Source organism: Dama dama, chromosome 14 (assembly GCF_033118175.1).
Source record: "Dama dama isolate Ldn47 chromosome 14, ASM3311817v1, whole genome shotgun sequence".
NCBI classification, from domain to species: domain Eukaryota; kingdom Metazoa; phylum Chordata; class Mammalia; order Artiodactyla; family Cervidae; genus Dama; species Dama dama.
Genome location: NC_083694.1, coordinates 52,130,803 through 52,155,008, shown reverse-complemented (window position 1 = coordinate 52,155,008; position 24,206 = coordinate 52,130,803). Strand labels below are relative to the sequence as shown.

General features: G+C 35.8%; 2 protein-coding genes across 3 annotated transcripts in view; both read left to right on the top strand.

The window, feature by feature from the left end:
- The window catches only part of RC3H1 (ring finger and CCCH-type domains 1), a 71,745-nt gene that overhangs the window by 5,975 nt on the left and 41,564 nt on the right, over positions 1 to 24,206 (top strand). The window lies entirely within an intron of this gene.
- On the top strand, positions 12,603 to 13,152 carry LOC133069326 (guanine nucleotide-binding protein G(I)/G(S)/G(O) subunit gamma-5). Its single transcript, XM_061160745.1, has one exon. It carries the CDS (start codon positions 12,702 to 12,704, stop codon positions 12,906 to 12,908), a length of 207 nt encoding a protein of 68 aa, XP_061016728.1. The 5' UTR covers positions 12,603 to 12,701; the 3' UTR covers positions 12,909 to 13,152.

Here is a 24,206-nt window from a genome sequence, read left to right as displayed (position 1 = left end):
TTAAGAGCAACTTTAAAAGTTACAAAAAAGAATTATATAGATATATTTAGAATTCAATGCAGTAAAATTTCTGCTTTCTTTTCTTCTCTTTTTTTAAAAAAGTATTTATTTATTTGGCTGCACCTGGTCTAAGTTGCAGGTGTGGGGTCTAGTTCCCTGACCAGGGATCAAACTCAGGCCCCCTGCATTGGGAGCGTGGAGTCTTAGTCACTGGACCACCAGCAAAGTCCCCTTCTTTTTTTTCACTAGTGACTTTTTTAAATGTCAACTTTGTCTGTAAATATTTATGTTTACATATACCTCATTTATGTTTGATAGTAACATTTATTAGAAAGCTAGTGTGCTAAATTAACATTTAATCATAAAAGAACATCTTTAAATGAGGTTATGTTTAAAGATTATGCTTGAAAATACGGTTTAGTGTAAGATTTGTGAATGAAACAGGATCATTATATTCTTAACTTTATTATAAAATAGTGTATCATCTAGTCAGATCCCAATTTAGAATAAGAAATAGACAAAAAACTTTTATTAAATATTAATGAACTAAATCATCTATATGAAGGCAACTGGCTTAGAACCTCTTTTGCACTGTGTGTAATTCTAAGAAGTTTGATTATCTGCTTTATAATTTCACAGCAGATTAAAAATGCAAATTAGACGTGGGAGTAGAGGCACTGTAGGTAAGATGGACAGTAGTCCATGAGAGATGGACTACTCTTACTAGGAAGAGTAGTAAGATAAAAAATCACCTTTGTTGTCAGTCTCTAAGTCGTGTCTGACTGTTTACAATCCCATGGAATGCAGCATGCCAGGCTTCCCTGTCCTTCACTGTCTCCTGGAGTTTGCTCAAACTCATGTCCATTGCATCAGTGATGCTATCTAACCATCTCATCCTCTGCCATCCTCTTCTCCTTTTGCCTTCAGTCTTTCCCAACATCAGGGTCTTTTCCAATGAGTTGGCTGTTCCCATTGGAGCTTCAGCATCAGTTCTTCCAATGAATATTCAGAGTTGATTTCCTTTAGGATTGACTGGTTTGATCTCCTGCAGTCCAAAAGACACTCAAGAATCTTCTCCAGCACCTTGATTTGAAGGCATCAGTTCTTCGGTGCTCAAGCTTCTTTATGGTCCAACTCTCACATCCATACATTGCCACTGGAAGAACCATAGCTTTGACTGTACGGACCTTTCTTTATCACCAAAGTGATGTCTCTGCTTTTTAATATGCTGTCTAGGTTGGTCATAACTTGCCTTCCAAGGAGCAAACGTCTCTTAATTTCATGGCTACAGTCACCGTCTGCAGTGATTTTGGAGCCCACTGTTTCCACTTTTCCCCCTTCTATTTGACAGGAAGTGATGGGACTGGGTGCCATGATCTTTGTTTTTTAATGTTGAGTTTTAAACCAGCTTTTTCACTCTCCTCTTTCACTCTCATCGAGAGGCTCTTTAGTTCCTCTTCACTTTCTGCCATTAGACTGGTATCATCTGCGTATCTTAGGTTGTTGATATTTCTCCCAGCAATATCAATTCCAGCTTGTATTCATCCAGTCCTGCATTATCACATTAGCTTGGGACAGTGAAATACAAAGGCACTTTAGACTCCTGAGTATATCAATTAATTAATTAATTATTGTATTTTGCTGTATAACCTGTTCATCTTCATGATAGATTCATTTTGGGAAAATTCACTTACGTGTGTGATTTGGGGAATCATAAAACTATATACAGAGTATATTAAAACAGACTTTGGAGTTAGATGTATCTTAGTTCCCATCTTTTATCATTAACTGTATAATTCTTTGTCTCTAAAAACAGAAATGGTAATGTCTGAAAGGATTGTTTCTAAATTTAAGTGAGTTAACCTATATCTTTAGTATAGTATGCATTCAATAAATGTTACTTTCTTACTTAAATTTTGTTTAATAAAAATCACTTTAGAAAGATATTCATCTAGACTATTTGAACATTTTCTGCTGTCAAATATTAGTACTCAACATAAAAATAAACTTTGTGTACTGGTGGACTTGGTGGTAAAAAATGAAATACCCTTCTCATTCTTTGCCCACATCAGTCTTTCATTAATATGAACCTGCACTGTTTAATACCAGCCACTAGCTACATGTGATTATTTAAATTTAAAAATTTAATGGACTTTCTTATAGAGCAGTTTTAGGTTTATAGAAGTTTCACTGTAAGTAATGTTTCCATGTATGCCTTTCCCCACAGTTACTTCTGTTAACATCTTACATTAGTTTGGTGCATTTGTTATAATTGATAAACCAGTATTGACAAATTATTAACTAAAGTCCATAGTTTAGTTTACAGTTCACGATTTTTATTGTACAGTTCTATGGGTGAGATTGTCTTTCACTTAGCAACGTATGTTTAAGATTCTTCCCTGTCTCTCCATGACTTGATAGCTCATTTCTTTTTATTGCTAAATAATGCTCTGTTGTATGGATAAATTTAAATTTTAATGAATTAAAATCAGAATTTAAAATTTAGTTCCTCAGTTGCACCAACCATATTTCAAGGGTTCAGTAGCTACATGTGGCTCAGTTCAGTTCAGTCGCTCAGTCGTGTCTGACTCTTTGCGACCCCGTGGACTGCAGTATGCCAGGCTTCCCTGTCCATCGCTATATGTAGCTACATATGGCTAGTGGCTACTATATTGGAAAATGCAGATATAGCACATTTCTATCATCTCAAGAAGTTCTATTGAAGAATGCTGATACCAACCAAAGTCTGATTCTCCATTTACATTCACTCTCACAGAGAATTTACCTTTTGGCACAGCCTCAATTTGTCAGTAAGCCTACATTTTCAGTGCTTTGGCTTATGCTGCCAGCAGTCCTAAACTTAACATAATTTAAAATTCTTTACTCCCCCAAAGAATTAGTCTTTCCAGATGCTGTCCATTATAATGTGGTTTCCTATCAGGGCATCATCTTTTACTCCACTCTTCTTGTCCCTAAAACCTAGATCATCTTTTTCTTTATTTTTTCTCTACGCCTTTTGAATATTTATCAAAGGTAAACATGTCTCAGAGCTAATAACTGGCAGAGGTTAGATCAGAATCTAGAACTCCTTTTTCTAGTTCTCTCTGGGGATTTCCACTAGTTGGGGTTGCTTTCACAATAATTTTAAAGTTACAGTCACGTTTGAAGAGTTTATTGGGAACTGTGTGATTTATATCAAAACTGTCGAGGTTATAGCTATAGATTTAATAAATAGTGATATACTAATTCTTTTAAAAACAAGAACTTGAAAATGAAGTTTATCTTATTTCACTGATTCTTCTCGATAATTCAGTTATGATGGGAAAATTCTTTTGCTCTGTGTGTGACCCACTTTGCCTAATAAAACTTAATCTTCTGTACTAATATGAATTGGCTGGTAAGAGTGAATAGAATTTTAACTGAACATTGTTGCCATCCAAAATTCTCTGTTGGCTCCCTGGTGTAGTTTATATTCTATTCAAATACTTTGTAACATCCAATTTGGTTACCACATGAACCTGTATCTTCTTAAACATTCTTCAGATTATCGTGTTCAAGTTTCCAGAGCTTGAAAAATGGAGAGCCTTGTGTCAGTCTCTCTTTTGCTTTGCTTTTGGGGTGAGCTGTACCTCTGCTTTTGCTGAAAATAGCCATACTGTTTATGGTCTTGATTTGACCTTCACTGTACACTGGTTATGCTTGCTCAAAAGTTCATTTTTGTGGAGACATTCTGTTAAAGAGTAGTAGTCTTGCATGTTTAAGTAGTGTATTAAAAAAAAGCCTGAATTTTAACCTTCATTTTGAAATGCTTTCCCTGTAATTACTGCTCTTAAAACCCATGTTTTGTATGTCAGTTTTTACATTAATTATAGTTTTGATTAAAACTGTCACTCTTTACTTGAATCTAGCCTCTCTTTAAATTTATTAAAAACTTTTTTTAAATGTGAAGGCTCTTCATATATTTAGAAAAGTTGAGTTACGCGTTACCTGAGTCAAGTTTTTCAGAAATGTCATTTTATTATGTAAGTCTGCAGTTGATAAAATCTACTCATAAGGGCACAAAAGTTCCTTTCAATTTATTCTCTTTCTCCTGCTTTAGAAAGGAGAGGAGGAGAGAGAGAGGGTTTTTTGAATAAGAAAATCCTTAGGATAGAAGATGTAATATTTAAATCTCTTTAAAAGCATTTAAGAGTAACTTAGAATATCACAAAGCTTAGAACATAATCTCATGAAAACACCTTTAAATATTGAAGCAATAGCACCTATTCCCCTAATGATTGACATGCATTATTAGTTAATTCACTGTATTCAGAGTATTAAAATAAAACTAAGCATCATCACAGCTGTATAATGACAAAATGATAAGTGGCAGAGGAGAAGGAAGGGACAGGGAGCAAAGTCCTATCAGTTGAATCTCCATTTTTGAGAGATTTCAAATTCAGTTATTGACCTTGACTATATTAGGGTTAGGGTTCATTCTTGTTGTACATTCTATGGATTTGTACAATATGCATTCTTTCATTTAGTAATATGCATTTAAGTTTCTTCATGGCTTGGTAGTTGATTTATTTATTTTTTTTTTAGAACTGAATAATATTCCATTGTCTGACAGTACCACAGTTATTTATCCATTCACTGGTGGATGTCTTCATTGGTTGCTTCCAAGTTTTGCAGTTATGAATAAAGCTGCCGTAAATATCCACATGCAGGTTTTAGCGTGGATACAAATTTTCAGCTCCTTTGGGTAAATATCAGGGAGAGTGATTGCTGGATTGTATGGTAAGAAACTGCCAAATTGTCTTCCAAGTTAATTGGCCCATTTTGCCTTCCTATCCACAATGAATTAGAGTTCCTGTTGGCCCCACATCTCTGTCAACATTTGAGTTGTCTGTGTTCCAGATTTTGGCCATTCTAATAGTGTGTAGTGGTGTTCTATTGTTTTAATTTGCATTCCTTGATAACATATGATGTGACCTATCTTTTCACATGGGCTTTCCTGGTGGCTCAGAGGTTAAAGCGTCTGCCTGCAATGTGGGAGACCCAGGTTCAATCCCTGGGTTGGGAAGATCCCCTGGAGAAGGAAATGGCAACCCACTCCAGTATTCTTGCCTGGAGAATCCCATGGACGGAGGAGCCTGGTAGGCTATAGTCACGGGGTCGCAAAGAGTCGCACATGACTCTTTTCATATGTTTATGTGGAACCTAACATTGTATAGCTGGAGTCACACAATATATAGCCTTTTCAGATTAGCTTCTTTATCCTTAACTTTTTAATCTGTTACTTCAGTTTTAGCTTTACCTCATTTATAGATATTTTTAAGAATGTGGTTAGTTTTGGAGGCATACTTTCTTCTAAATATTAAGTACCAGCATTAAAAAAATAGAACCAATGCGATATATTCTGCACTCTTACCTTTCATGTGACTTGTTCAGCACTATCTTTAGAAATATGAAACATGCCACAATCAGATAGTGGTATTTTTCATCATTTAAAAATTATTGAGCAAATATGTGCCATACAGCAGCTTCCCCAGTGGCTCAGTGATAAAGAATCTGCCTGTCATTCAGAAGACGTGGAGATGTGGGTTTAATCCCTGGGTTGGGAAGATCCCCTGGTGGAGGAAATGGTGACCCATTCCAGCATTCTTGCTTGGAAAATTTCCATGGACAGGAGTCTGGTGGCCTATGGTCCATGGGATTACAAAGAGACCAACTGAGCAACTAAACAACAATGAAATGGCGTACTGCAGTATACAACAATATGGATTTTCTGTTATAGATAAAGTTTAGAATGTATTGGAGCCATCAGAAGGGCAACCTAATATACCCTGGACTTGAAAGAGATTTCTTGAGTTTCCTGAATTGAATGAGACTTAAAGGGTGAATAGGGGTTTAACATCCCTAACTTATTTGAGCCAGACAAGACCTAGAGTGAAAAAGCATATGTTGTGTTTGGGGAAATGTTCATACTTTTGTTGCTAAAATATAAAACCTGAGGCAGATGGTGATGAAAAATAAAGCTGGAGAGGTAGGTAGGGGCCACATCCCAGGGATCTTGTATGACGTATTGAAGCAGTTGGGATCAGTTCTGCTGAGGCATCATCGAAGAGCTGTGTTTTTTTGTTTATGTTTTTATGTTTGAGGTACAAAACACACCCACTAAAGGGCAAAAACCACAGGTGTACATCTTGATGACCTTTCACGTATATGCACTTGTGTGACCACCATCCAGATCAAGATGTTCAGTGTTTCTGGCACCCAAGAATTCTTTCTACTCTTTCTCCTCCCCAGTGTTTCCCAGCTTTCCCAAGAGTAAATTCTCACTTCTGGCACCATAGTCTGTTTTGCTTCAAAGTCGTACATCATATATTCTTTTTGCTCCTTCTATAAACTGAATCCTGCAGAAGGTGCTATTTTGTATCTGGCTTTGTTGATTGTAGTATCTCTGAAATTTGGCCATGTTAAATATAACAGTAGATCAGTTCTATTTTTATTTTTGCTGTATAGTATTCCATTGTATGAAATTGTCACAGTTTATCCACTCTACTGTTTATGAACATTTGGATTGTTTACAGTCTGTTTTTGGCATTTTTTTTGAGTAAAGCTGTTATGAACATTATTGCATATGTTTTTTGGTAGCCATATGTAGTCATTCCTCTGGCAGTGAAATTTGGGAGTCATTAGTAGGCTTTTGTTTAGTCTAAGAGGATACTGCCAGTTTTCCAAATGTACCAGTTCACACTGCTGGCAGCATTGTATGAGAATTTTGCATGCTCATATATTCTGTAATACGTGGTATTGTCAGATTTTTTTTTTTTTTTTTTTTTTTTAGCCATTCTGCTAGGTATAGTTTCTCATTGCCACTTTACTTTAAACTCCCCTCGTGATGACTCTTTAATAAGCATCTTATACACTTATTGGCCATTTTGATATCCTCTTGTGAAAGAGGATCTTTCAAGTTATTGTCCTTTTTTTTATTGCTTTCTTTTTTGGTCATAGAAGAAAACCATAAGTGAATGACCAGCTGCTGTGAGGAGGGTGAAGGAAGACAAAGCTGGAGACAGATCATTTAGAAGGTTACTGTGTGGTCCAGGTGAGAGAGACTATATATATCCTGTATGAGAGCAGGGACTTTGTTTCACTCAGGAACTACATATTCAGATCCTAAGACACTGTGTGGCACATGGTCAGTGCTCAATAAATAATTTTTGAATGAATGAATGAATACAGCCTTCAATCATGGAAGGAGAGATAGAAAGGAAGATACAGATGTGGGCAATAATATAAAATTTTTAATGAAGGTAGAAGTGGATGGAATCTAGGATGCTTACTAGGTGTGTACATTGAGTGTCAAGTTGTGTAGTGAGGTAACTAAAGAAACAAAGGCTATAGAAGGAATTACCAGTTTAAAAAAATAGGGACAAGTTAATTACCCTGTGACCTTGTGCATATTACCTAACATTTGTGCTCAGTTTCTTCAACTGTAATGAGATATAATGATATCTGATATCTAATAGGGTCATTGTGAGGACTAAGTGAGATAATGCATGTAAAATTTAGAATAGTGCCTGGCACATAAAATATACTCAAAAACGATGAGAGATAGAAACGAACAGAAATCCCAGTCTTCATGGAACTTAAATTTTACTAGTGACAGTTCCACACTGTAGCAAAATAAGAGAAACAGCATATTGAATGGTGAGAAGTATTCTGGAGAAAAATTAATCAGGAATGAGATGGGAAGCATCTATCGTTGTGGTTGTAGTATGATTAGGGTTGAGGGGTCCATTGTAAATAAGGTAATCAACTACGGCCCTCCCTAAGGGAATTCACATAGTAATATGTGTAGGGAAATAGGGAGAAAGTTCAGGATTGGGAGAGGAACAAATTGTTCGCAATTTAAGATAAGAAAGGAGGCCCCCTATTTTATGAAAGAATAGAGTATAAAATTAGATTTGTTTATTGTATAATCCACAGTGGTATGGCGTATCCCATCCTTTTATCCTCTGTTGCCTGTTGCACACACTGCACGGACCTAAGCCTGTATTTATTCTCTCGGAGATCATTGTTACCTATTTTGGAGGAAATGTTTTGTGTTTAATTCTGATACAGTAGTAACAAATCAGTAGGTTCTCTAACAGTAGCTACTACTTGGGAACAGCAAAATATCTTTTTACAACTTATATGCCTTTTTCAAACCACTTTATATATGTAAATAAGATACATTGTAGCTATAGGCTTCTGGGTTTGGACTCCATGTCGCAATTGGTTCATTCTTTTAAACTCTTCAAAATAAAATTCGCCTGAGATTAACAGTCTAGAAATAGTTCTAAAGTGGAAAATGAATCTATACTTTTTTTTTTTTTAAACATTCTTTTTCAAATATGTGCAGTTTGAATATCCTTATGACTTTGTGTTCTGGAAATAGTTTGAGTTCTTTCAGGCATATTTCACTAAAATAAACAGTGATAAAAATGTCCTTAGGCCTTGGCCAGTAGATTATGGGGACATTTTAATAATACTAATGTTATTGTTATTTTGCTATTGTTAAATAGGTTATATCTTTAACACAAAGATTCCCTAGGTCAGAGTGTACACTAAGTTATCACCCACCCATTGCAAAAGAAGCACGTTGCGTTTGAAGCTTACCTATTCTGAATACATCTGCTTGTTTTTTCTTTGCTGCCCAGTTCTAGACTCAGTCAGAGCCCTATGGTAGCTATGAAGTTCCACAGGAAGCCTAGGACACAAGCTCCCTCAGGAAAAAAATGAAGAAACAAGTAAAAGTAAAGGCCTAGGGCTACTAGTCTGACACATGTGCTGCTTTGTTTTCTTGAGTAAAGAGGGAATTCTTTGTTCTCCAGTTTTGTTGTTTGATACCTGGTATTTTCCTTCTAGTTCAGCACCAGAAATTTGCTTCATTCAAAATCCAAATATCATCAGTACTCCAAAAATGAGTTCGTGAAGGTTTGCTTTCTAATTGTAGTTTAACTGGAATGTTTTGTAATAGTTTAGTAATGTAAATGTAGGAAAAACAATCTTAACAAATATGTTGAATGAAAGAAGCCAAAAGAGAAAACACATGCTGATGACTTCATTACATAGAATTTTAAAATAGTTAAAATTAATGTATAGTATTAGAAGTTAGGATAGCAGTGGCCTCTGACAAGAATAAAGAGATAATGATTGAGAAGGATAGTGAGGGGGCTTTCTGAGAAGGGCGGGATATACAGGTACACTCACTTTGATAATTCACTGAGCTGAACACTCTGTCTGTATACCTTTTATGTATATATATTTCAATATATTAAGTATCTTAAAATATTTATAAAATTAAAATTCACTTTGTGTGTTTTAGTCCCCTTATTATTTCCCAGTGAAATATTCTAATAGAATATGCTTTGTGGTTTTCTTCCAAAGAAATAATAGAAGTTGCTATAACCTGATCAGAAGGTTGTTGGAGGATTAAATGAGATGGTTTGTAAGTGCTTAGCACCCAGATCCCACCCCTGCCACACACAGTTTTGGGATAGAGGGGGGAAGATTCAGGGAGTACGTAAAGGTAGTTATAGGTGGGTGAAGGCAAGTATAACTTGCTGAAGATGACTAAGGTGATGCTGGTAAGGAAGGTTAGGCCTTTAGATTGTACCAGTGAAGACTAATAACACCTAACTTGGGAGTATTTGAATCACTTTCAATAAGAGTTGATAATGCTGTTCTGGCACATCAACATGGAGGACTGTTACATAGATGACAATTTAAATATATTAGGTTGGAATAGAACACAAAGGTTCAGATAGATTTAAATTAAGCCTAAGTAGTACATACTGTTAAGTTTAAGGGTTTGTTGTTCATGCTGTGCTTTGAAAATATCACCATTTTGGTACACTTGAGTGCTCTTCCCCTCAGTTACTGATAATTTATGCTGCAAGAATAAGAAGCTAAATTTAGGCATGTGGTGTTTGTGAAGGTACTTAATATATTGGTAATTGTTAGGCCTTATAAACAGAAGAGATTCACTTTATTAGAAGTTTGTAATTCAGCTGAGGGAAGCTTTTAGATTCTAGTATGAATATTATATTCAGTATTACTCTTTTCTCAAAAGGCTGTAGTGAAATTTATAAATGTAAAATTGTGTCTTGACTGTATAAACAATCAGATAATCTATTGCTGAGTAACAAACCACTCCAAAATTTAGAGTGGCTTAAAATAGCAACTATTTGCTTATAATTGTGAGTTAGTGCTTGGAGCTAGGTTAGCTGCAGGTGGTTCTGCTGTTGGTCTCTGAGGTTAGGCATGCAGCTTCAGTCATCTGGCAGCTAAAACCGGGGCTGATTGTTCTAGGGGTCTGAGCTGGGACAATTTTTCTCTGTTCTGTTGGTCTCATCTCAGGTCTAGCTCAAGTCCCCTCACATAGTGGCACCATGTTCCAAGACAGCAAGAGTGGAAAGTTGCAAGGTTTCTTGAGGTTTATGTTCTGTCTGGAGCTCTACAAACATCACTAATGCTGTATTCAACTACAGTTTTCAAAGAAAGCCAAGGTCACCCAGATTCAAAGTGGGGGGAAAGATTCTCTTTCTTGATGGAAAGAACAGCAAAGTCAAATTACAAAGGGGTGTAGCTAAAGGGATGGGAGGAACTGTGGCCATCTTTGCAGACTGTCACAGTAAATGATTAAAAAACCTAAGGGAAAAGTTTTTTAAGAGTAAAGTTTAGATAAACCAGGTTGGAATCTCAACCCTTGGCGGCTGTGAGATGTTAAGAACATTGCTTAATCTGAGCCCTGATTTTCTCAAAGTTGTAATAATATTTTGCAAGGTTATTATGAGGATTTAAAAATAAGGCACTTTAAGTTTTTAGAATATTTTGACCCATCATAAATTCTATTATCATTTTAGAACTTGTCATTCCTTTAAATTTCCATTTGCTTATGTTGTTGTTCAGTTGCTAAATCATGTCCAACTCTTAGCAGCCCCATGGACTGCAGCATGCCAGATTTCCCCATCCTTCACTATCTCCTGAAATTTGCTCTAATTCATGTCTGTTGAGTTGATGATGCTATCTTATCCTTTGCCGCCCTCTTCTTTTGCCCCCATTCTTTCCCAGTATCAGGGTCTTTACCAGTGAATCAGCTCACATGGCCAAAGTATTGGAGCATCAGCTTCAGCATCAGTCCTTCCAATGACTATTCAAGGATGATTTTCTTCAGGATTGACTGGTGTGATCTCCAGTCCACGAGGCTCTTAAGAGACTAGCACCTAGTTCAAAAGCATCACTTCTTCGGCTATTAGTCTTCTTGAGGGTCCAACTCTCACATCTGTACATGACTACTGGAAAAGCTGTAACTTTGACCTTATAGATCTTGTCGGCAAAGGGATGTCTTTGCTTTTTAGTATGCTGTCTGGGTTTGTCATATTGCTCACTTATTACCTGAACCTGTGATAATCTCCTTCGAAGATAGGAATGCCAGCATAACTTGCTACTAATAAGTGGTGTCCCAGAGGCCCTCTGAAAGATACAGTTGAGAATTTTTTCCTCTATTATTTGCTAGCTTTGATGTTAAGACTCGATTGCTTATAAGTTGTCTTCTTAAAATAATCAAACAAAAACCTAGATTTTATATTTGGGTACATCAGCCTTGAAGTATCTCTCTACCTCCCTCTTCCAAGTTGAAATGTGTATACTCTTCCAAGTTGAAATGTGTATATTCATTGTAAAAAAGAACTGTCAAGATTTTTTAAAATTGCATTTACACCTCATAAACTAACTAATATTAAACTGTTTGGGATACTAGAATACTTGGGTTTTTAAGTTTTTAATGTCTTTTGTTTATAAGTTTCTCTTCTGTAGTATTTAGGGAAGAAATCATATAAAATTGGCATTACTTGACAGTATTAAATTCAGAACTTATATTTTGGCCACAGAGAATTTGTCATCATGTTGCTGGTGTTAGATATCTTTTTTCCCCAATGTCTTAAGGTGGGAAAGTAAGATTATTGATTTGAGACTTTCTTCCTTTTTAATATGGACACTTAAAGCTATTAATATCCATCTAAGCCTTGCCTTAGATGAATCCCATGAATTTTGATATGGTGTGTCTTCATTTTCATTCATTGCGAAATATTTTCTAATTTCCCTTTTGATTTCTTCTTTGACTTATTGGTTATTTAGCAGTATGTTGTTTAATTACCCTATATTTGTGAGTTTAAGTTTTTTTCTGTCGGTAATTTCATTCCATTATATGCAGAGACTATAATGTTTATGATTTCAATCCTTTTAAGCTTACTGAGATTTGTTTTATCATCTAGCGTATGATAGACATCTTGGAGAATGTTTTGTAAGCATAAACACTTAAAGAATTCTGTTCTGTTGAGCGTTCTATGGATGTCTTTTAAGTCTAGTTGATTTATAGTGTTATTCAAGTCTTATCTATCCTTGTTTATCTGTACATGATACTTTGGATAGTAAAGCCCTAGGTTTCTTCTCTAGCAGCTTTCTATTAATTTAGTTGACTTTCTATTGGTGAAAGCATAAATATTCCAGCTTTATATGTTTGCTACTGTATATTAGCTGGCGTCTTCTGTATTAAAACCATAGAGAAGATATCGTCCGAGCCTCACCCCCATCCCCGCCGACTGGCCCAGCGGACCCACCGCAGACCTGCCGACGGCCCGCGGATCTGCCATCCTTTCCAGTGCGCCATGTCTGGTTCATCCAGCGTCGCGGCTATGAAAAAAGTGGTTCAACAGCTCCGGCTGGAGGCCGGGCTCAATCGGGTGAAGGTTTCCCAGGCAGCTGCAGATTTGAAACAGTTCTGTCTGCAGAATGCTCAACATGACCCTCTGCTGACTGGAGTATCTTCAAGTACAAATCCCTTCAGGCCCCAGAAAGTCTGTTCCTTTTTGTAGTAAGATGAATCTTGACAAGGTTTTCCAAACCACTTTTCATAAACCAGTGAATATTCAAAGGAAAGCTAAATTTGAAGCCTGTACAAAAGCCTCTCTGTAACGTGCCATACTACACAAACTTCTACTTTTGTCAGTCCTTAATGTCTACCTCTCTGAATATTCTTAATTTTCTGTTTCACAAGGGTAATTATTTTATATACACTGATGGCAGCATACAATAAAATACTTAGTATAAAAAAAAATAAAATAAAATAAAACCATAGAGAAGATATCAAGAAAGGGGACGAGGGGAAGCCCAAGACATTCTCTGATTTTAAAGAACCTGCTCTGTTGAGGATACTTTTAACATGGTCCTAAGAAATTGTCACAGCAATCCAGGTAAGAGATATTGGCAGCCTAAAGTAAGGATTTAAGAATGGATGGAAAAATTTCAAAAAACACTGAGGAAATAAAATGAATGGAACATGACGCTTGTTAGTTGAGGGGAGAGCACATTTGAGGAAAAGTGAATAGTGAAGGGTGATTTCTCATGCTCCTCTCAACAGGTACGTCACTTTGTCATTAACATAGGGAACAAAAGATTTGGTATGGTTGAGATTGTTTGAGACCCCAGTTGGACATGGATGACTAGTAGTCAACTGGTTATATGATACTGGCACCCAGGAGAGTGGCTTGAAATTTTGGAAGTCATAAGCATCCAGTTGGTAGTCAAAACCTGAAAGCAGATGAAATCACTTGGGGAAATTTTGTAGAGAGGAGAACTAAGGAAGGAATTCTGAAGAACCGCATATATTCCAAGGATGGGCAGAGAAGGAGAAGCCCTCAAAAGGGACATGTAAAGGAGTGGCCTGCTAATCAGTGGAATACCTGGAAAGTATGCCATTATAGAAGCCCAAATTGGTTAACATTACTAAACACTAAAGAAAGAAAGAAGATAAGGATTGAGATGTGACTGTTGAATTTCATAAGAAGATTGTTGATACACTAATAGTGGTTGGGATAAAGTGATAGTTTGAAAACTCAAAGGTGAGGGAGAAGAGAACAGAAACCAGAAGACAGGCACAGGGATTGAGTTACCTTTTTTTTTTTTTTTTTTTTTTTACTTATAACACTGTAAAGATAGAAGTAAATTTGTTTTGTTTTGTTTTGTTTTTTAGTGTTTTTCACAAAGATTTAAGCTTAAATGCTTCCATATAAGCAAGGAAAGAACTAATAAATTAGGATACATTGAAGAAACAGTGTTATGCCTTAAAATGTCTCAATTTACTGAATTCCTCAGGAGTTTTATAAATTAGTATTTAACAATCTGGAATATAAATTTATTAGACACAAGTTAATTTTTTTTTTATAGTTAACATTTTCCCTTACATTCAAGATTATTGAGGACTTGCCAATCAGATTTGTCATTGTGTCTCAAAATAACTTCTGGGGACAGGAGGAGTAAACTTCCTTTATAAAAAGGAGCCATTATTTTAGCAGGAGGACAGATTTCAAAAGATAAGTGAGTTATCTTTATGGCATAAAAAAGAGTCTTAATTAAGGAGACGTCAGGTTTTTTTCTTTCTTTAAGCTTATTTTCCTTTTTTTAAAGGATATTTAATTTTTTAAAGTATAATGAATTAACATACAGAAAGGGCTCAAAACAGTTTCTGTGCATTGTTCTTGGTGTTGGTTTTGTTACTGTTTTTTAGTAAGTGTTATTATTAAGAAGACATCAATTTTCACAAAGAAAACAAGTTTCAGACATCTACAATTAATTTGAAAGCAGTTAACAAGATAACAGATCAACCAAAATGCGTTGACATATTCCAAAATATATCTGACTTTGGTTATTCTCCTTATTCTTTGATGTTTGGGCTACCATTAAATGGTGAGGACGTATGTAATCTTCAGCAGAATATTAATGCAAACTAAAAAATATAACTCTTTGATATTTTGCTATGACAGATAAGTTTCCCTGCCTACTACTTCACAGCTCTCTTTTAAGATGATGCTTTTGACTTTGGCCTTTTTATTTAACCACCTCTGTAATAACTCTAATGACCTCTTGTGGAGCACATTTTACACTCAGTGTAGAACTTTGCTATATAGAATAGAAACCTGAAGCTTCAAAGTATATACCCAAAGTTAGTAGCTGTCCTTCACTTGTAGTGTTTCAGCTTGATCAGGCAACTTCTCTGTGAATGGCTTTACCCTTCCTTACTATTTCTTCGTCTAAATTTGGCTGTACATTGGAAGTAGAAGTGTTTGTTTTTGTCCCTCTGAACACTGGGAAAATAAGCCACCTAAATTAGCCCTTTGCAGCTTTCTCAACCCTTTAAAAATCAAGTTCTATTTTCCAGGCCTGTTCCTCCGCTTAAGTCAGAAGACCTTCTCTTTATCCCGTTCCTAAGAATTTGTCTATATTTGCACTAACATTAGCATATTGCGTTATTTATATCTAGGATGTTGTGTACAATATAAAGTTACAATTCAGTTTGTTTATTTTGGGAAGAAGTATTTTTACAGCCAAAATTGGGTCTTCTCAGGGTGTTACTGCTGGAGAAACCTTAAGCCTTCAGAAATCTCACAGTTTTATATGTGAATTAATTAATATTCTGCTGAGAATTATAACATTGAGTGGTATTATACTAAACCTTCATTTATTTTTCTTTTTTTTGTTTTTATTTTCTTCTCTTAGCATCACTTTTCAAGATAGTTAAAAATTTTCTCTTCTCTGATGTTGCCCTGTTTATTGGTTGCTATGGAAATGTCCCAGGCAAATGGCAAATTAAGGCCAAAAATAATAATTAAACTCATTTCATAGGGTAGGGCGGGGTGGAAGGAGATCCAGGATTTTCTTCTTACAGACAATAAGGTTTTGTTTGTTTGATGTGATATCTTGCTCTAGGTAACTTACACTGTGAATTCACATAAGAACTGAGTTAGTCTCAGCCTGACAATTTATTAGCTTTGGACAAGTTATTTAATGCTGCTGAAGATCAAGAGTTACCTATAAAATGGGTATTATAATGCTTCTGAAGAGTGACCAGGCTAGAATAGATACTTGAGGAATTTTAATTTTCTTATTTCTCCCTCTAAATCAGACACACATAAAATGAACCTTAATAGAGGAGATGGTAATAACTTTTAAAAAATTTTTTAAATGTCAGTTTGTAATATATTTAATGAAATCTTCAAAGCAGTATAATTTAGCTATTTCTTTAAGTTAGCTATTCCCTTGTAGCTCAGTCAGTAAAGAATCTGCCTGCAATGCAGGAGACCTGGGTTCAGTTCCCAGGTCAGGAAGATCCCCTGGAGAAGGAAATAGCAACCCACTCCAGTATTCTTGCCTGGAGAATCCCATGGACAGAGGAACCTGGCAGGCTACAGTCCATGGCATCACAAGAGTCGGACATGACTTAGTGACTAAACTATTAACTACTAGAATTATTGCTGTGCTTATAGAACAGTCTGAAAGGTATCTTTATATTTTTAAATTACTACATTAAAATTTAAAACTATGACTTTATAAAAAGCCTTTAATGGCTATTTAAACAGCTTTATTGAAGTATAATTTACATGCTGTAAAATTTACTTAAGTGTACAATTCAACAGTTTTTAGTAAATTTGTAGAATTGTGTAACCATCAGCACAATAATTTTAGAACGTTTCCATCATCCCTAAAAGCTCCCTTGCCATAATGACTTAATTGCGCCTGTTAAGTGGCAGAAGTTAGAGAATTTTAAAGTACCAGCTTATGGGTTAAGCTGGCCTGAGTTTGAATAATAGTCCAGCCACTTACTAGTATTTTGGTTTCTTTATCTTTAAAATGGAAATAACTATATCACAGTGTTGCTGTGAACATTTAATTAATTAGATAACTAGTATATAGAGCACTGAAAGTATTGGCACCTAGTTAGTGCTTAACAAATACTGGTTACTGGCGGTGGCTTATATTGTGGTTTAGATTTGTGGTAGACATTTAAATGAGAGATGCACCTGAAAACACCTGGCATAAGACACGACACATGGTTTACTTTTTGAAAGCCAAGCTCTGTTACACATCATGTTATCATAATTTTGTCTGTATTAGTTCCTTGAGAATTGCTTTAATCACCCTTAAACCATAAAGATTCACAACATGTAGTTATTTGTTGTCTTGCAGAGGCATGGATTCGAAATGAGTTACTACAAGGCATTTACATGACTTGGAGTTTGACGTCTGCAAACTAGTCACTTAGCTGGTGGAATGAGTCAGTGGTTTTATTGTTTACTGTTCACTGAAATAATTTTCTTACTCTGATAAGATTTTATTTCTTTTTAAAAGAAAAAACTCTGGGAAAAGTATAATGATAATATTGAAGATTAATTTTATTAACATAGAAGGATAGGGATGAGATGGTTAGATAGCATCATGCCCTCAATGGACATGAATCTGAGCAAATTCCGGGAGATAGTGAAGGACAGGCGAGCATAAGTTTGGGCTTTCTTCAAGGTCAGACTGAGTGCTGTTTAATTTGTATTCTAAATTACCTATTATCAGTTATCAACAGTAAGATCACCAATTGTTGACATCTACAGAGGAGAGTAGGTCTTATTTAAACTGATGGGAAAGTTAACCATTGCTCTCATCATTGAGCAGCACAGTGACTCTTGTATTTTTTTAGAAATAAGAGGATTCATCATTTATGCTGTTTCTGATTAGGAAGGTTCCAGTAGAATTGCTCCTATCGAGCTAGAGTTAGTCTGAACCCTAACACGTAATGATTTTACCTGCAGACTTTGAGCACATGTGCATTAATTAATAGAATTTTTTCTTTTTCTGACACAGCCTTGCTCTGAGGAAATTTAAAGAATCTAGATGTTGGTATTTAGTAATTTTATCTTATGTTTACTCTTTTTAATTAATTTATTTTTAATTGAAGGATAATTGCTGTACAGAATTTCATTATTTTCTGTCAGACCTCAACATGAGTCAGCCATAGGTATACATATATCCTCTCCCTTTTGAACCTCCCTTCCATCTCGCTCCCAATCCTACCCATCTAGGTTGACACAGAGCCCCTGTTTCAGTTTCCTGAGACATACAGCAAATTCCCATTGGCTATCTGTTTTACATATGGTAATGTAAGTTTCCATGTTACTCTCTCCATACGTGTCACCCTCTCCTCATGTCCATAAATCTATTCTTTGTGTCTGTTTTTGCCTTGCTGCCCTGCAAATAAATTCTTCAGAATCATTTTTCTAGATTCCGTATATATACATTAGTATACGACATTTATCTTTCTCTTTCTGACTTACTTCACTCTGTATAATAGGCTCTAGGTTCATCCACCTCATTAGAACTGACTCAAATGTGTTCCTTTTTATGGCTGAGTAATATTCCACTGTGTATATGTACCACAACTTCCTTATCCATTCGTCTGTCGGTGGACATCTGGGTTGCTTCCATGCTCTAGCTGTTGTAAATAGTGCTGCAATGAACAATGGGAAATGTGTCTTTTTCAGTTTGGTTTCCTCAGGGTTTGTGCCTAGGAGTGGGATTGCTGGTTCATATGGTGGTTTTATTCCTAGTTTTTTAAGGAATCTCAATACCATCTTCCATAGTGGCTGTATCAATTTATATTCCCGCCTACAGTGCAAGAGTGTTCCCATTTCTCCGCACCCTCTCCAGCATTTATTGTTGTACACTTTTTGAAATGATAGCCATTCTGACCAGTGTGAAGTGCTATCTCATTGTAGTTTTGATCTGCATTTCTCTAATAATGAGCGATGTTGAACATCTTTTCATTGTGTTTGTTAGCCACATTGTGTTTGTTCTTCTTTGAAGAAATTTCTGTTTAGGTCTCTTTCCCACTTTTGATTGGGTTGTTTGCTTTTCTGGCACTGAATTGTATGAGCTGCTTGTATATTTTGTAAATTAATCCTTTGTCAGTTGTTTCATTTGCTATTTTCTCCCATTCTGAGGGTTGTCTTTTCACCTTGCTTATAGTTTCCTTTGCTGTGCAAAAGCTTTTGAGTTTAATCAGGTCTCACTTGTTTACTTTTGTTTTTATTTCCATCACTCTAGGAGGTGGTTCATAGAGGATCTTGCTTTGATTTATGTCATTGAGTGTTCTGCCTGTGTTTTCCTCTAAAAGTTTTATAGTTTCTGGTCTTACATTTAGGTCTTTAATTATTTTGAGTTTATCTTTGTGTGTGGTGTTAGGAAGTGGTCTAATTTCATTCTTTTATGTGTAGCTATCCAGTTTTACCAGCACCATTTATTGAAGAGGCTGTCATTGCTCCATTATATATTCTTGCTTCCTTTGTCAAAAATAAGATACCTATAAGTGTGTGGGTTTATTTCTGGGCTTTCTATCTTGTTCCATTGGTCTATATTTCTGTTTTTGTGCCAGTACCACACTGTCTTGATGACTGTAGCTTTGTAGTATAATCTGAAGTCAGGAAGGTTGATTCCTCCAGCTCCATTGTTTTTTCTCAAGACTGCTTTGGCTAATCAAGGTCTTTTGTGTTTCCATAGGAATTGTGAAATTTTTTCTTCTAGTTACTGTAGATTGCATTTGGTAGTATAGTCATTTTCACAATATTGATTCTTCCTACCCAGGAACATGGAATATCTCTCCATCTGTTTATATCATCTTTGATTTCTTTCATCAGTGTCTTATAATTTTCTGTGTACAGTTCTTTTGTCTCCTTAGGTAAGTTTATTCTTAGAGATATTTTATCTTTTGTTGCAATGGTGAATGGGATTGATTTCTTAATTTCTCTTTCTCATTTTTCATTGTTAGTGTATAGAAATGCAAGTGATTCTTGTATATTGATTTTGTATCCTGCAACTTTGCTAAATTCACTGATTAGCTCTAGTAATTTTCTGATGCTATCTTTAGGGTTTTCTATAGGGCTTCCCTGGTAGCTCACATGGTAAAGAGTCTGCCTACAATGCGGGAGACCTGGGTTTGATCCCTGGGTCGGGAAGATCCCCTGGAGAAGGAAATGGCAACCCACTCCAGTATTCTTGCCTGGAAAATCCCATGGACTGAGGATCCTGTTAGGCTACAGTCCATGGGGTCGCAAAGAGTCGAACACAACTGAGCGACTTCACTTCACTTCATGTACAGTATCATGTCACCTGCAAACAGTGAGAGCTTTGCTTCTTTTCTGACCTGGATTCCTTTTATTTCTTTTTCTTCTCTGATTGCTGTAGTTAGGACTTCCAGAACTATGTTGAATAATAGTGACAAAAGTAGACACCCTTGTCTTATTCCTGATCTTAGGGGGAATGCTTTCAGTTTTTCACCATTGAGAATAATGTTTGCTGTAGGCTTATCATATATGGCCTTTACTATGTTAAAGTAGGTTTCTTCTAGGCCCATTTTTTGAAGAGTTTTGATCATAAATGGCTTTGGAATTTTGTCAAAGGCTTTTTCTGCATCTATTGAGATTATCATATGGTTTTTATCTTTCAATTTGTTAATATGATGTATCACATTGATTGATTTGTGTATGTTGAAGAATCCTTGCATCCCTGGAATAACCCAACTTGATCATGGTGTATGAGGCTTTTGATGTGTTGTTGAATTCTGTTTGCTAAAATTTTATTGAGGATTTTTGCATCTATATTCATCAGTGATAATTGGCCTGTAGTTTTCTTTTTGCATGCTGTCTTTGTCTAGTTTTGGTATCAGGGTGATGGTGACCTTGTAGAATGAGTTTGGAAGTGTTCCTCCCTCTGCAATTTTTTGAAAGAGTTTTAGAAGGATAGGCATTAGCTCTTCTCTAAATGTTTGATAGAGTTCTCCTGTGAAGCCATCTGGTCCTGGGCTTTTGTTTTTTGGGAGATTTTTGATCACAGCTTCAGTTTCAGTGCTTGTAATTGGGTTGTTCATAATTTCTGCCTCTTCCTGGTTCATTCTTGGACGATTAAAGTTTTCTAAGAATCTGTCCATTTCTTCCAGGTTATCCATTTTATTGCCATATAGTTATTCATAATAGTCTCTTATAACCCTTTGTATTTCTGCATTGTTTGTTGTAACCTCTCTTTTTTCTTTTCTAATTTTGTTGATTTGATTCTTCTCTTTTTCTTGATGAGTCTGGCTAAAGGGTTGTCAATTTTATCTTCTCAAAGAACCAGCTTTTAGTTTTATTAATCTTTACTATTGTTTCTTTCATTTCTTTTTAATTTATTTCTGCTCTGATCTTTATGATTTATTTCCTTCTGCTAATTTTGTTTTTTTGTTGTTGTTCTTCTTTTCCAGTTGGTTTAGGTGTAAAGTTAGTCTGTTTGATGTTTTTCTTGTTTCTTGAGGCAGGATTGTATTGCTGTAAACTTCCCTCTTAGAACTGCTTTTGCTGCATCCCACAGGTTTTGAGTTGTCGTGATTTCACTGTCATTTGTTTCTAGAAATTTTTTGATCTCCCTTTTGATTTCTTCAGTAACCTGTTGGTTATTTAGAAATGTATTGTTTAATCTCAATGTGTTGGTGTTTTTTACAGTTTTTTTTTTCTTGTAATTGATAGCTAGTCTCATAGTGTTGTGTCAGAAAAGATGATTGATAATTATTTCAATTTTCTAATAAATTGACTGTTCCATGTGCACTTGAGAAGAAGGTGTATTCTTCTGTATTTGGATGGAATGTCCTGAAGACATCAATGAGATCCATCTCATCTAATGTATCATTTAATACTTGTGTTTTCCTCACAAGGAATACTTGTGGTTCCCTTTGTGGGAGTTCTCACTATTTGATACTCCCTAGGGTGGATTCTCTGATAGTCTAGGATCTTGGAGTCAGTGCTCCCACTCCAAAAGCTCAGGGCTTGATCTTGGTGATGTTGAGAAGAGCCATTTATTTCACTGGAGTGGTGAGACCAAAATACCGGTGCAGTCACCGTAGGTGGGGTGTGGCACTGTCCTCCTGTTACTTTTTTTTTTTTTTTTTTTCATTTTTATTCCAGGTGCTCACCTGTTGGAGTAATCTCTTTGGACACATCTAGAATTCCAACAAAGTCACCTAATTCCTGTTTCTTTGTCCAGTTACAGCTCCTTTGTCTTCTCAGCCTCCTCTTGCTTGTTATGATTAAAGTGTCTCATGTTTACTCTTGATTGAAAGAATGTTTATTATATTCACAAAGTCATATGTCCTTTGTGGTTTAGATTTGTTTTGTAGTTGAAGATGGTGTAAATAACTGTCTTTTGACAAGCTTGAACAGTGTTTTAAAAGATGACTTTGGAGAAAGATGTTTAAAGAATGAGGAAGTTGAAATTCTTCTTGTACCTACTACAACTTAATGCCAGTTTGAGTCTTTAAAAAAGCTTTGGTTTATGATTTTGCTGATTGAAATAGAATCGTCAAAGATTGACTTACTATTCTTATTCATTAAATTTTCTATCCAAAGTCAAATTTTTAAAATACTGTTTTCTCCTTGTCTCTCAAACCCATCTTTTTGGTCAAAAGAATACTTTTATTTTTTGTGAAGAGCTGGGTGCTGATTCTGAATGATAATTCTGTCAACTTTGTTATGCTGTAAGAGCTACTTAACTGGAATGTGTGAGGGGTTAGCAATTAATATACTTCATTTTACTAGGTTAAATCAGATGGAAATGATACATTTTATTATAAAAGTAATAAATTATACTGGTTCTTTGAAGCATAAATTCTAGAGAAGTTCTTAAAGGAGTTTTTAATGAATTTTATAAAGAACTAATAAGTAATTTTGATGATTTGACTATCCAAATATGTGTAGTAAATGAAGATCAATTTATTAAAGAAAATGTTTTTAATAGTTTTATAATAATTATTTGTGTTCTAAATGTGGTCTATCTTCTCTTGTTTTCATTCTTTCAGTTTTTTTGTACTTACATAAGTAAATTGTGATTGTATACATTTTGTAAGTTGCCCAACTATGTAGCTGCTATTAAGTTTGTTAGATATTTTCTGTATCTTTTTCTTCTATCCATTTATATTCATTGATACCAAGACTGTAGGGTTTTTTCCCCCAACACAATGACATCATATGTATTGGTCTGAAAGTTTTGCTTTAACTTAACATTTCTACATGCTTAATTCTCTTTTTAATTATTCTGCATGTTTTGATAATGTAGGCATACCTTGTTTTAAAAAACAATGAAGTGGATCATTTCCTGCCTCTTCAGTGCCTTAACATTATGATTAGATACCACTGTTGTTTAGTCGCAAAGTCATGTTTGACTCTTGTGACTCCATGGACTATTGCCTGCCAAGGCGCCTCTGTACATGGGATTTCCTAGGCAAGAATACTGGAGTGGGTTCCCATTTCTTTCTCTAGGGGATTTTCCTGGCCCGGGAAAATCTCTTGCTTTTTAGGTGGATTCTTTACCATGAACTACTGGTTATGAGTTAAAAGATCCTATAGTTTTTGGTTCCTTTTAATTCTTTAGTCTAACCTCACATCTTTTTGTCTTGCTCTCTGTTTTATTTTTTGTTTTGTTTCTGGCTTTCCTGTAGCTTTGATTTTTTTTTTTTTAAGCTCCCCAATTGTACTATATTGAATTTAGTCTCAGAATATGTGATTATGCTTTTCCTTTTTCTGTTATGAAATCTATATATGATGCATATTGGGCTTTCCTGGCGGCTCAGACAGTAGAGAATCTGCCTGCAGTGCAGGAGACCCGGCTTCAATCCCTGGGTTGGGAAGATCCCTTGGAGAAGGGAATAGCAACCCACTCCAGTATTCTTGCCTGGGGAATCCAATGGACAGAAGAGTCTGGCGGGCTACCATCCATGGGGTTGCAAAAGAGCAGAAGACGACTTAACAACTAAACAATAACATCTGGGTTATTATTGCAGCTCTTTTTGTTTTTAGCTTATTCAGCCTCACTAAACCTCCATTTCTCATGGAGTTGACAGTTGAACTCCATTGACCCTCCAATCAGTTGAAAATCTATGTTTAATTTATAGTTAGCTCTCCATATGTGTGGTTCCTCCTTATCTGTGGTTCTGCAGGATTCAGCCAATTGCAGGTTGTTGTGCTGTGCTGTGCTTAGTCACTCAGTTGTGTCCAATTCTTTGCGACCCCATGGACAGTAGCCCACCAGAATCCTCTGTCCATGGGATTCTCCAGGCAAGAATACTGGAGTGGGTTGCCATGCCTTCCTCCAGGGGATTTTCCCAACTCAGGGATTGAACCCAGGTCTCCCACATTGCAGGAAGATTCTTTACCATCTGGGCCACCAGGGAAGCAGGTCGTTGTAATACTGCAGTATTTACTATTGAAAAAAAAAAATTCCACATACAAGTGGACCCTTGGTATTCAAACCTATGTTGTTTAAGGGTCAAC

What these genes read in the sequence shown, in the direction of transcription:
- LOC133069326 (XM_061160745.1), top strand. Translation starts at nt 12,702, where the DNA reads ATGTCTGGTTCATCCAGCGTCGCGGCTATGAAAAAAGTGGTTCAACAG.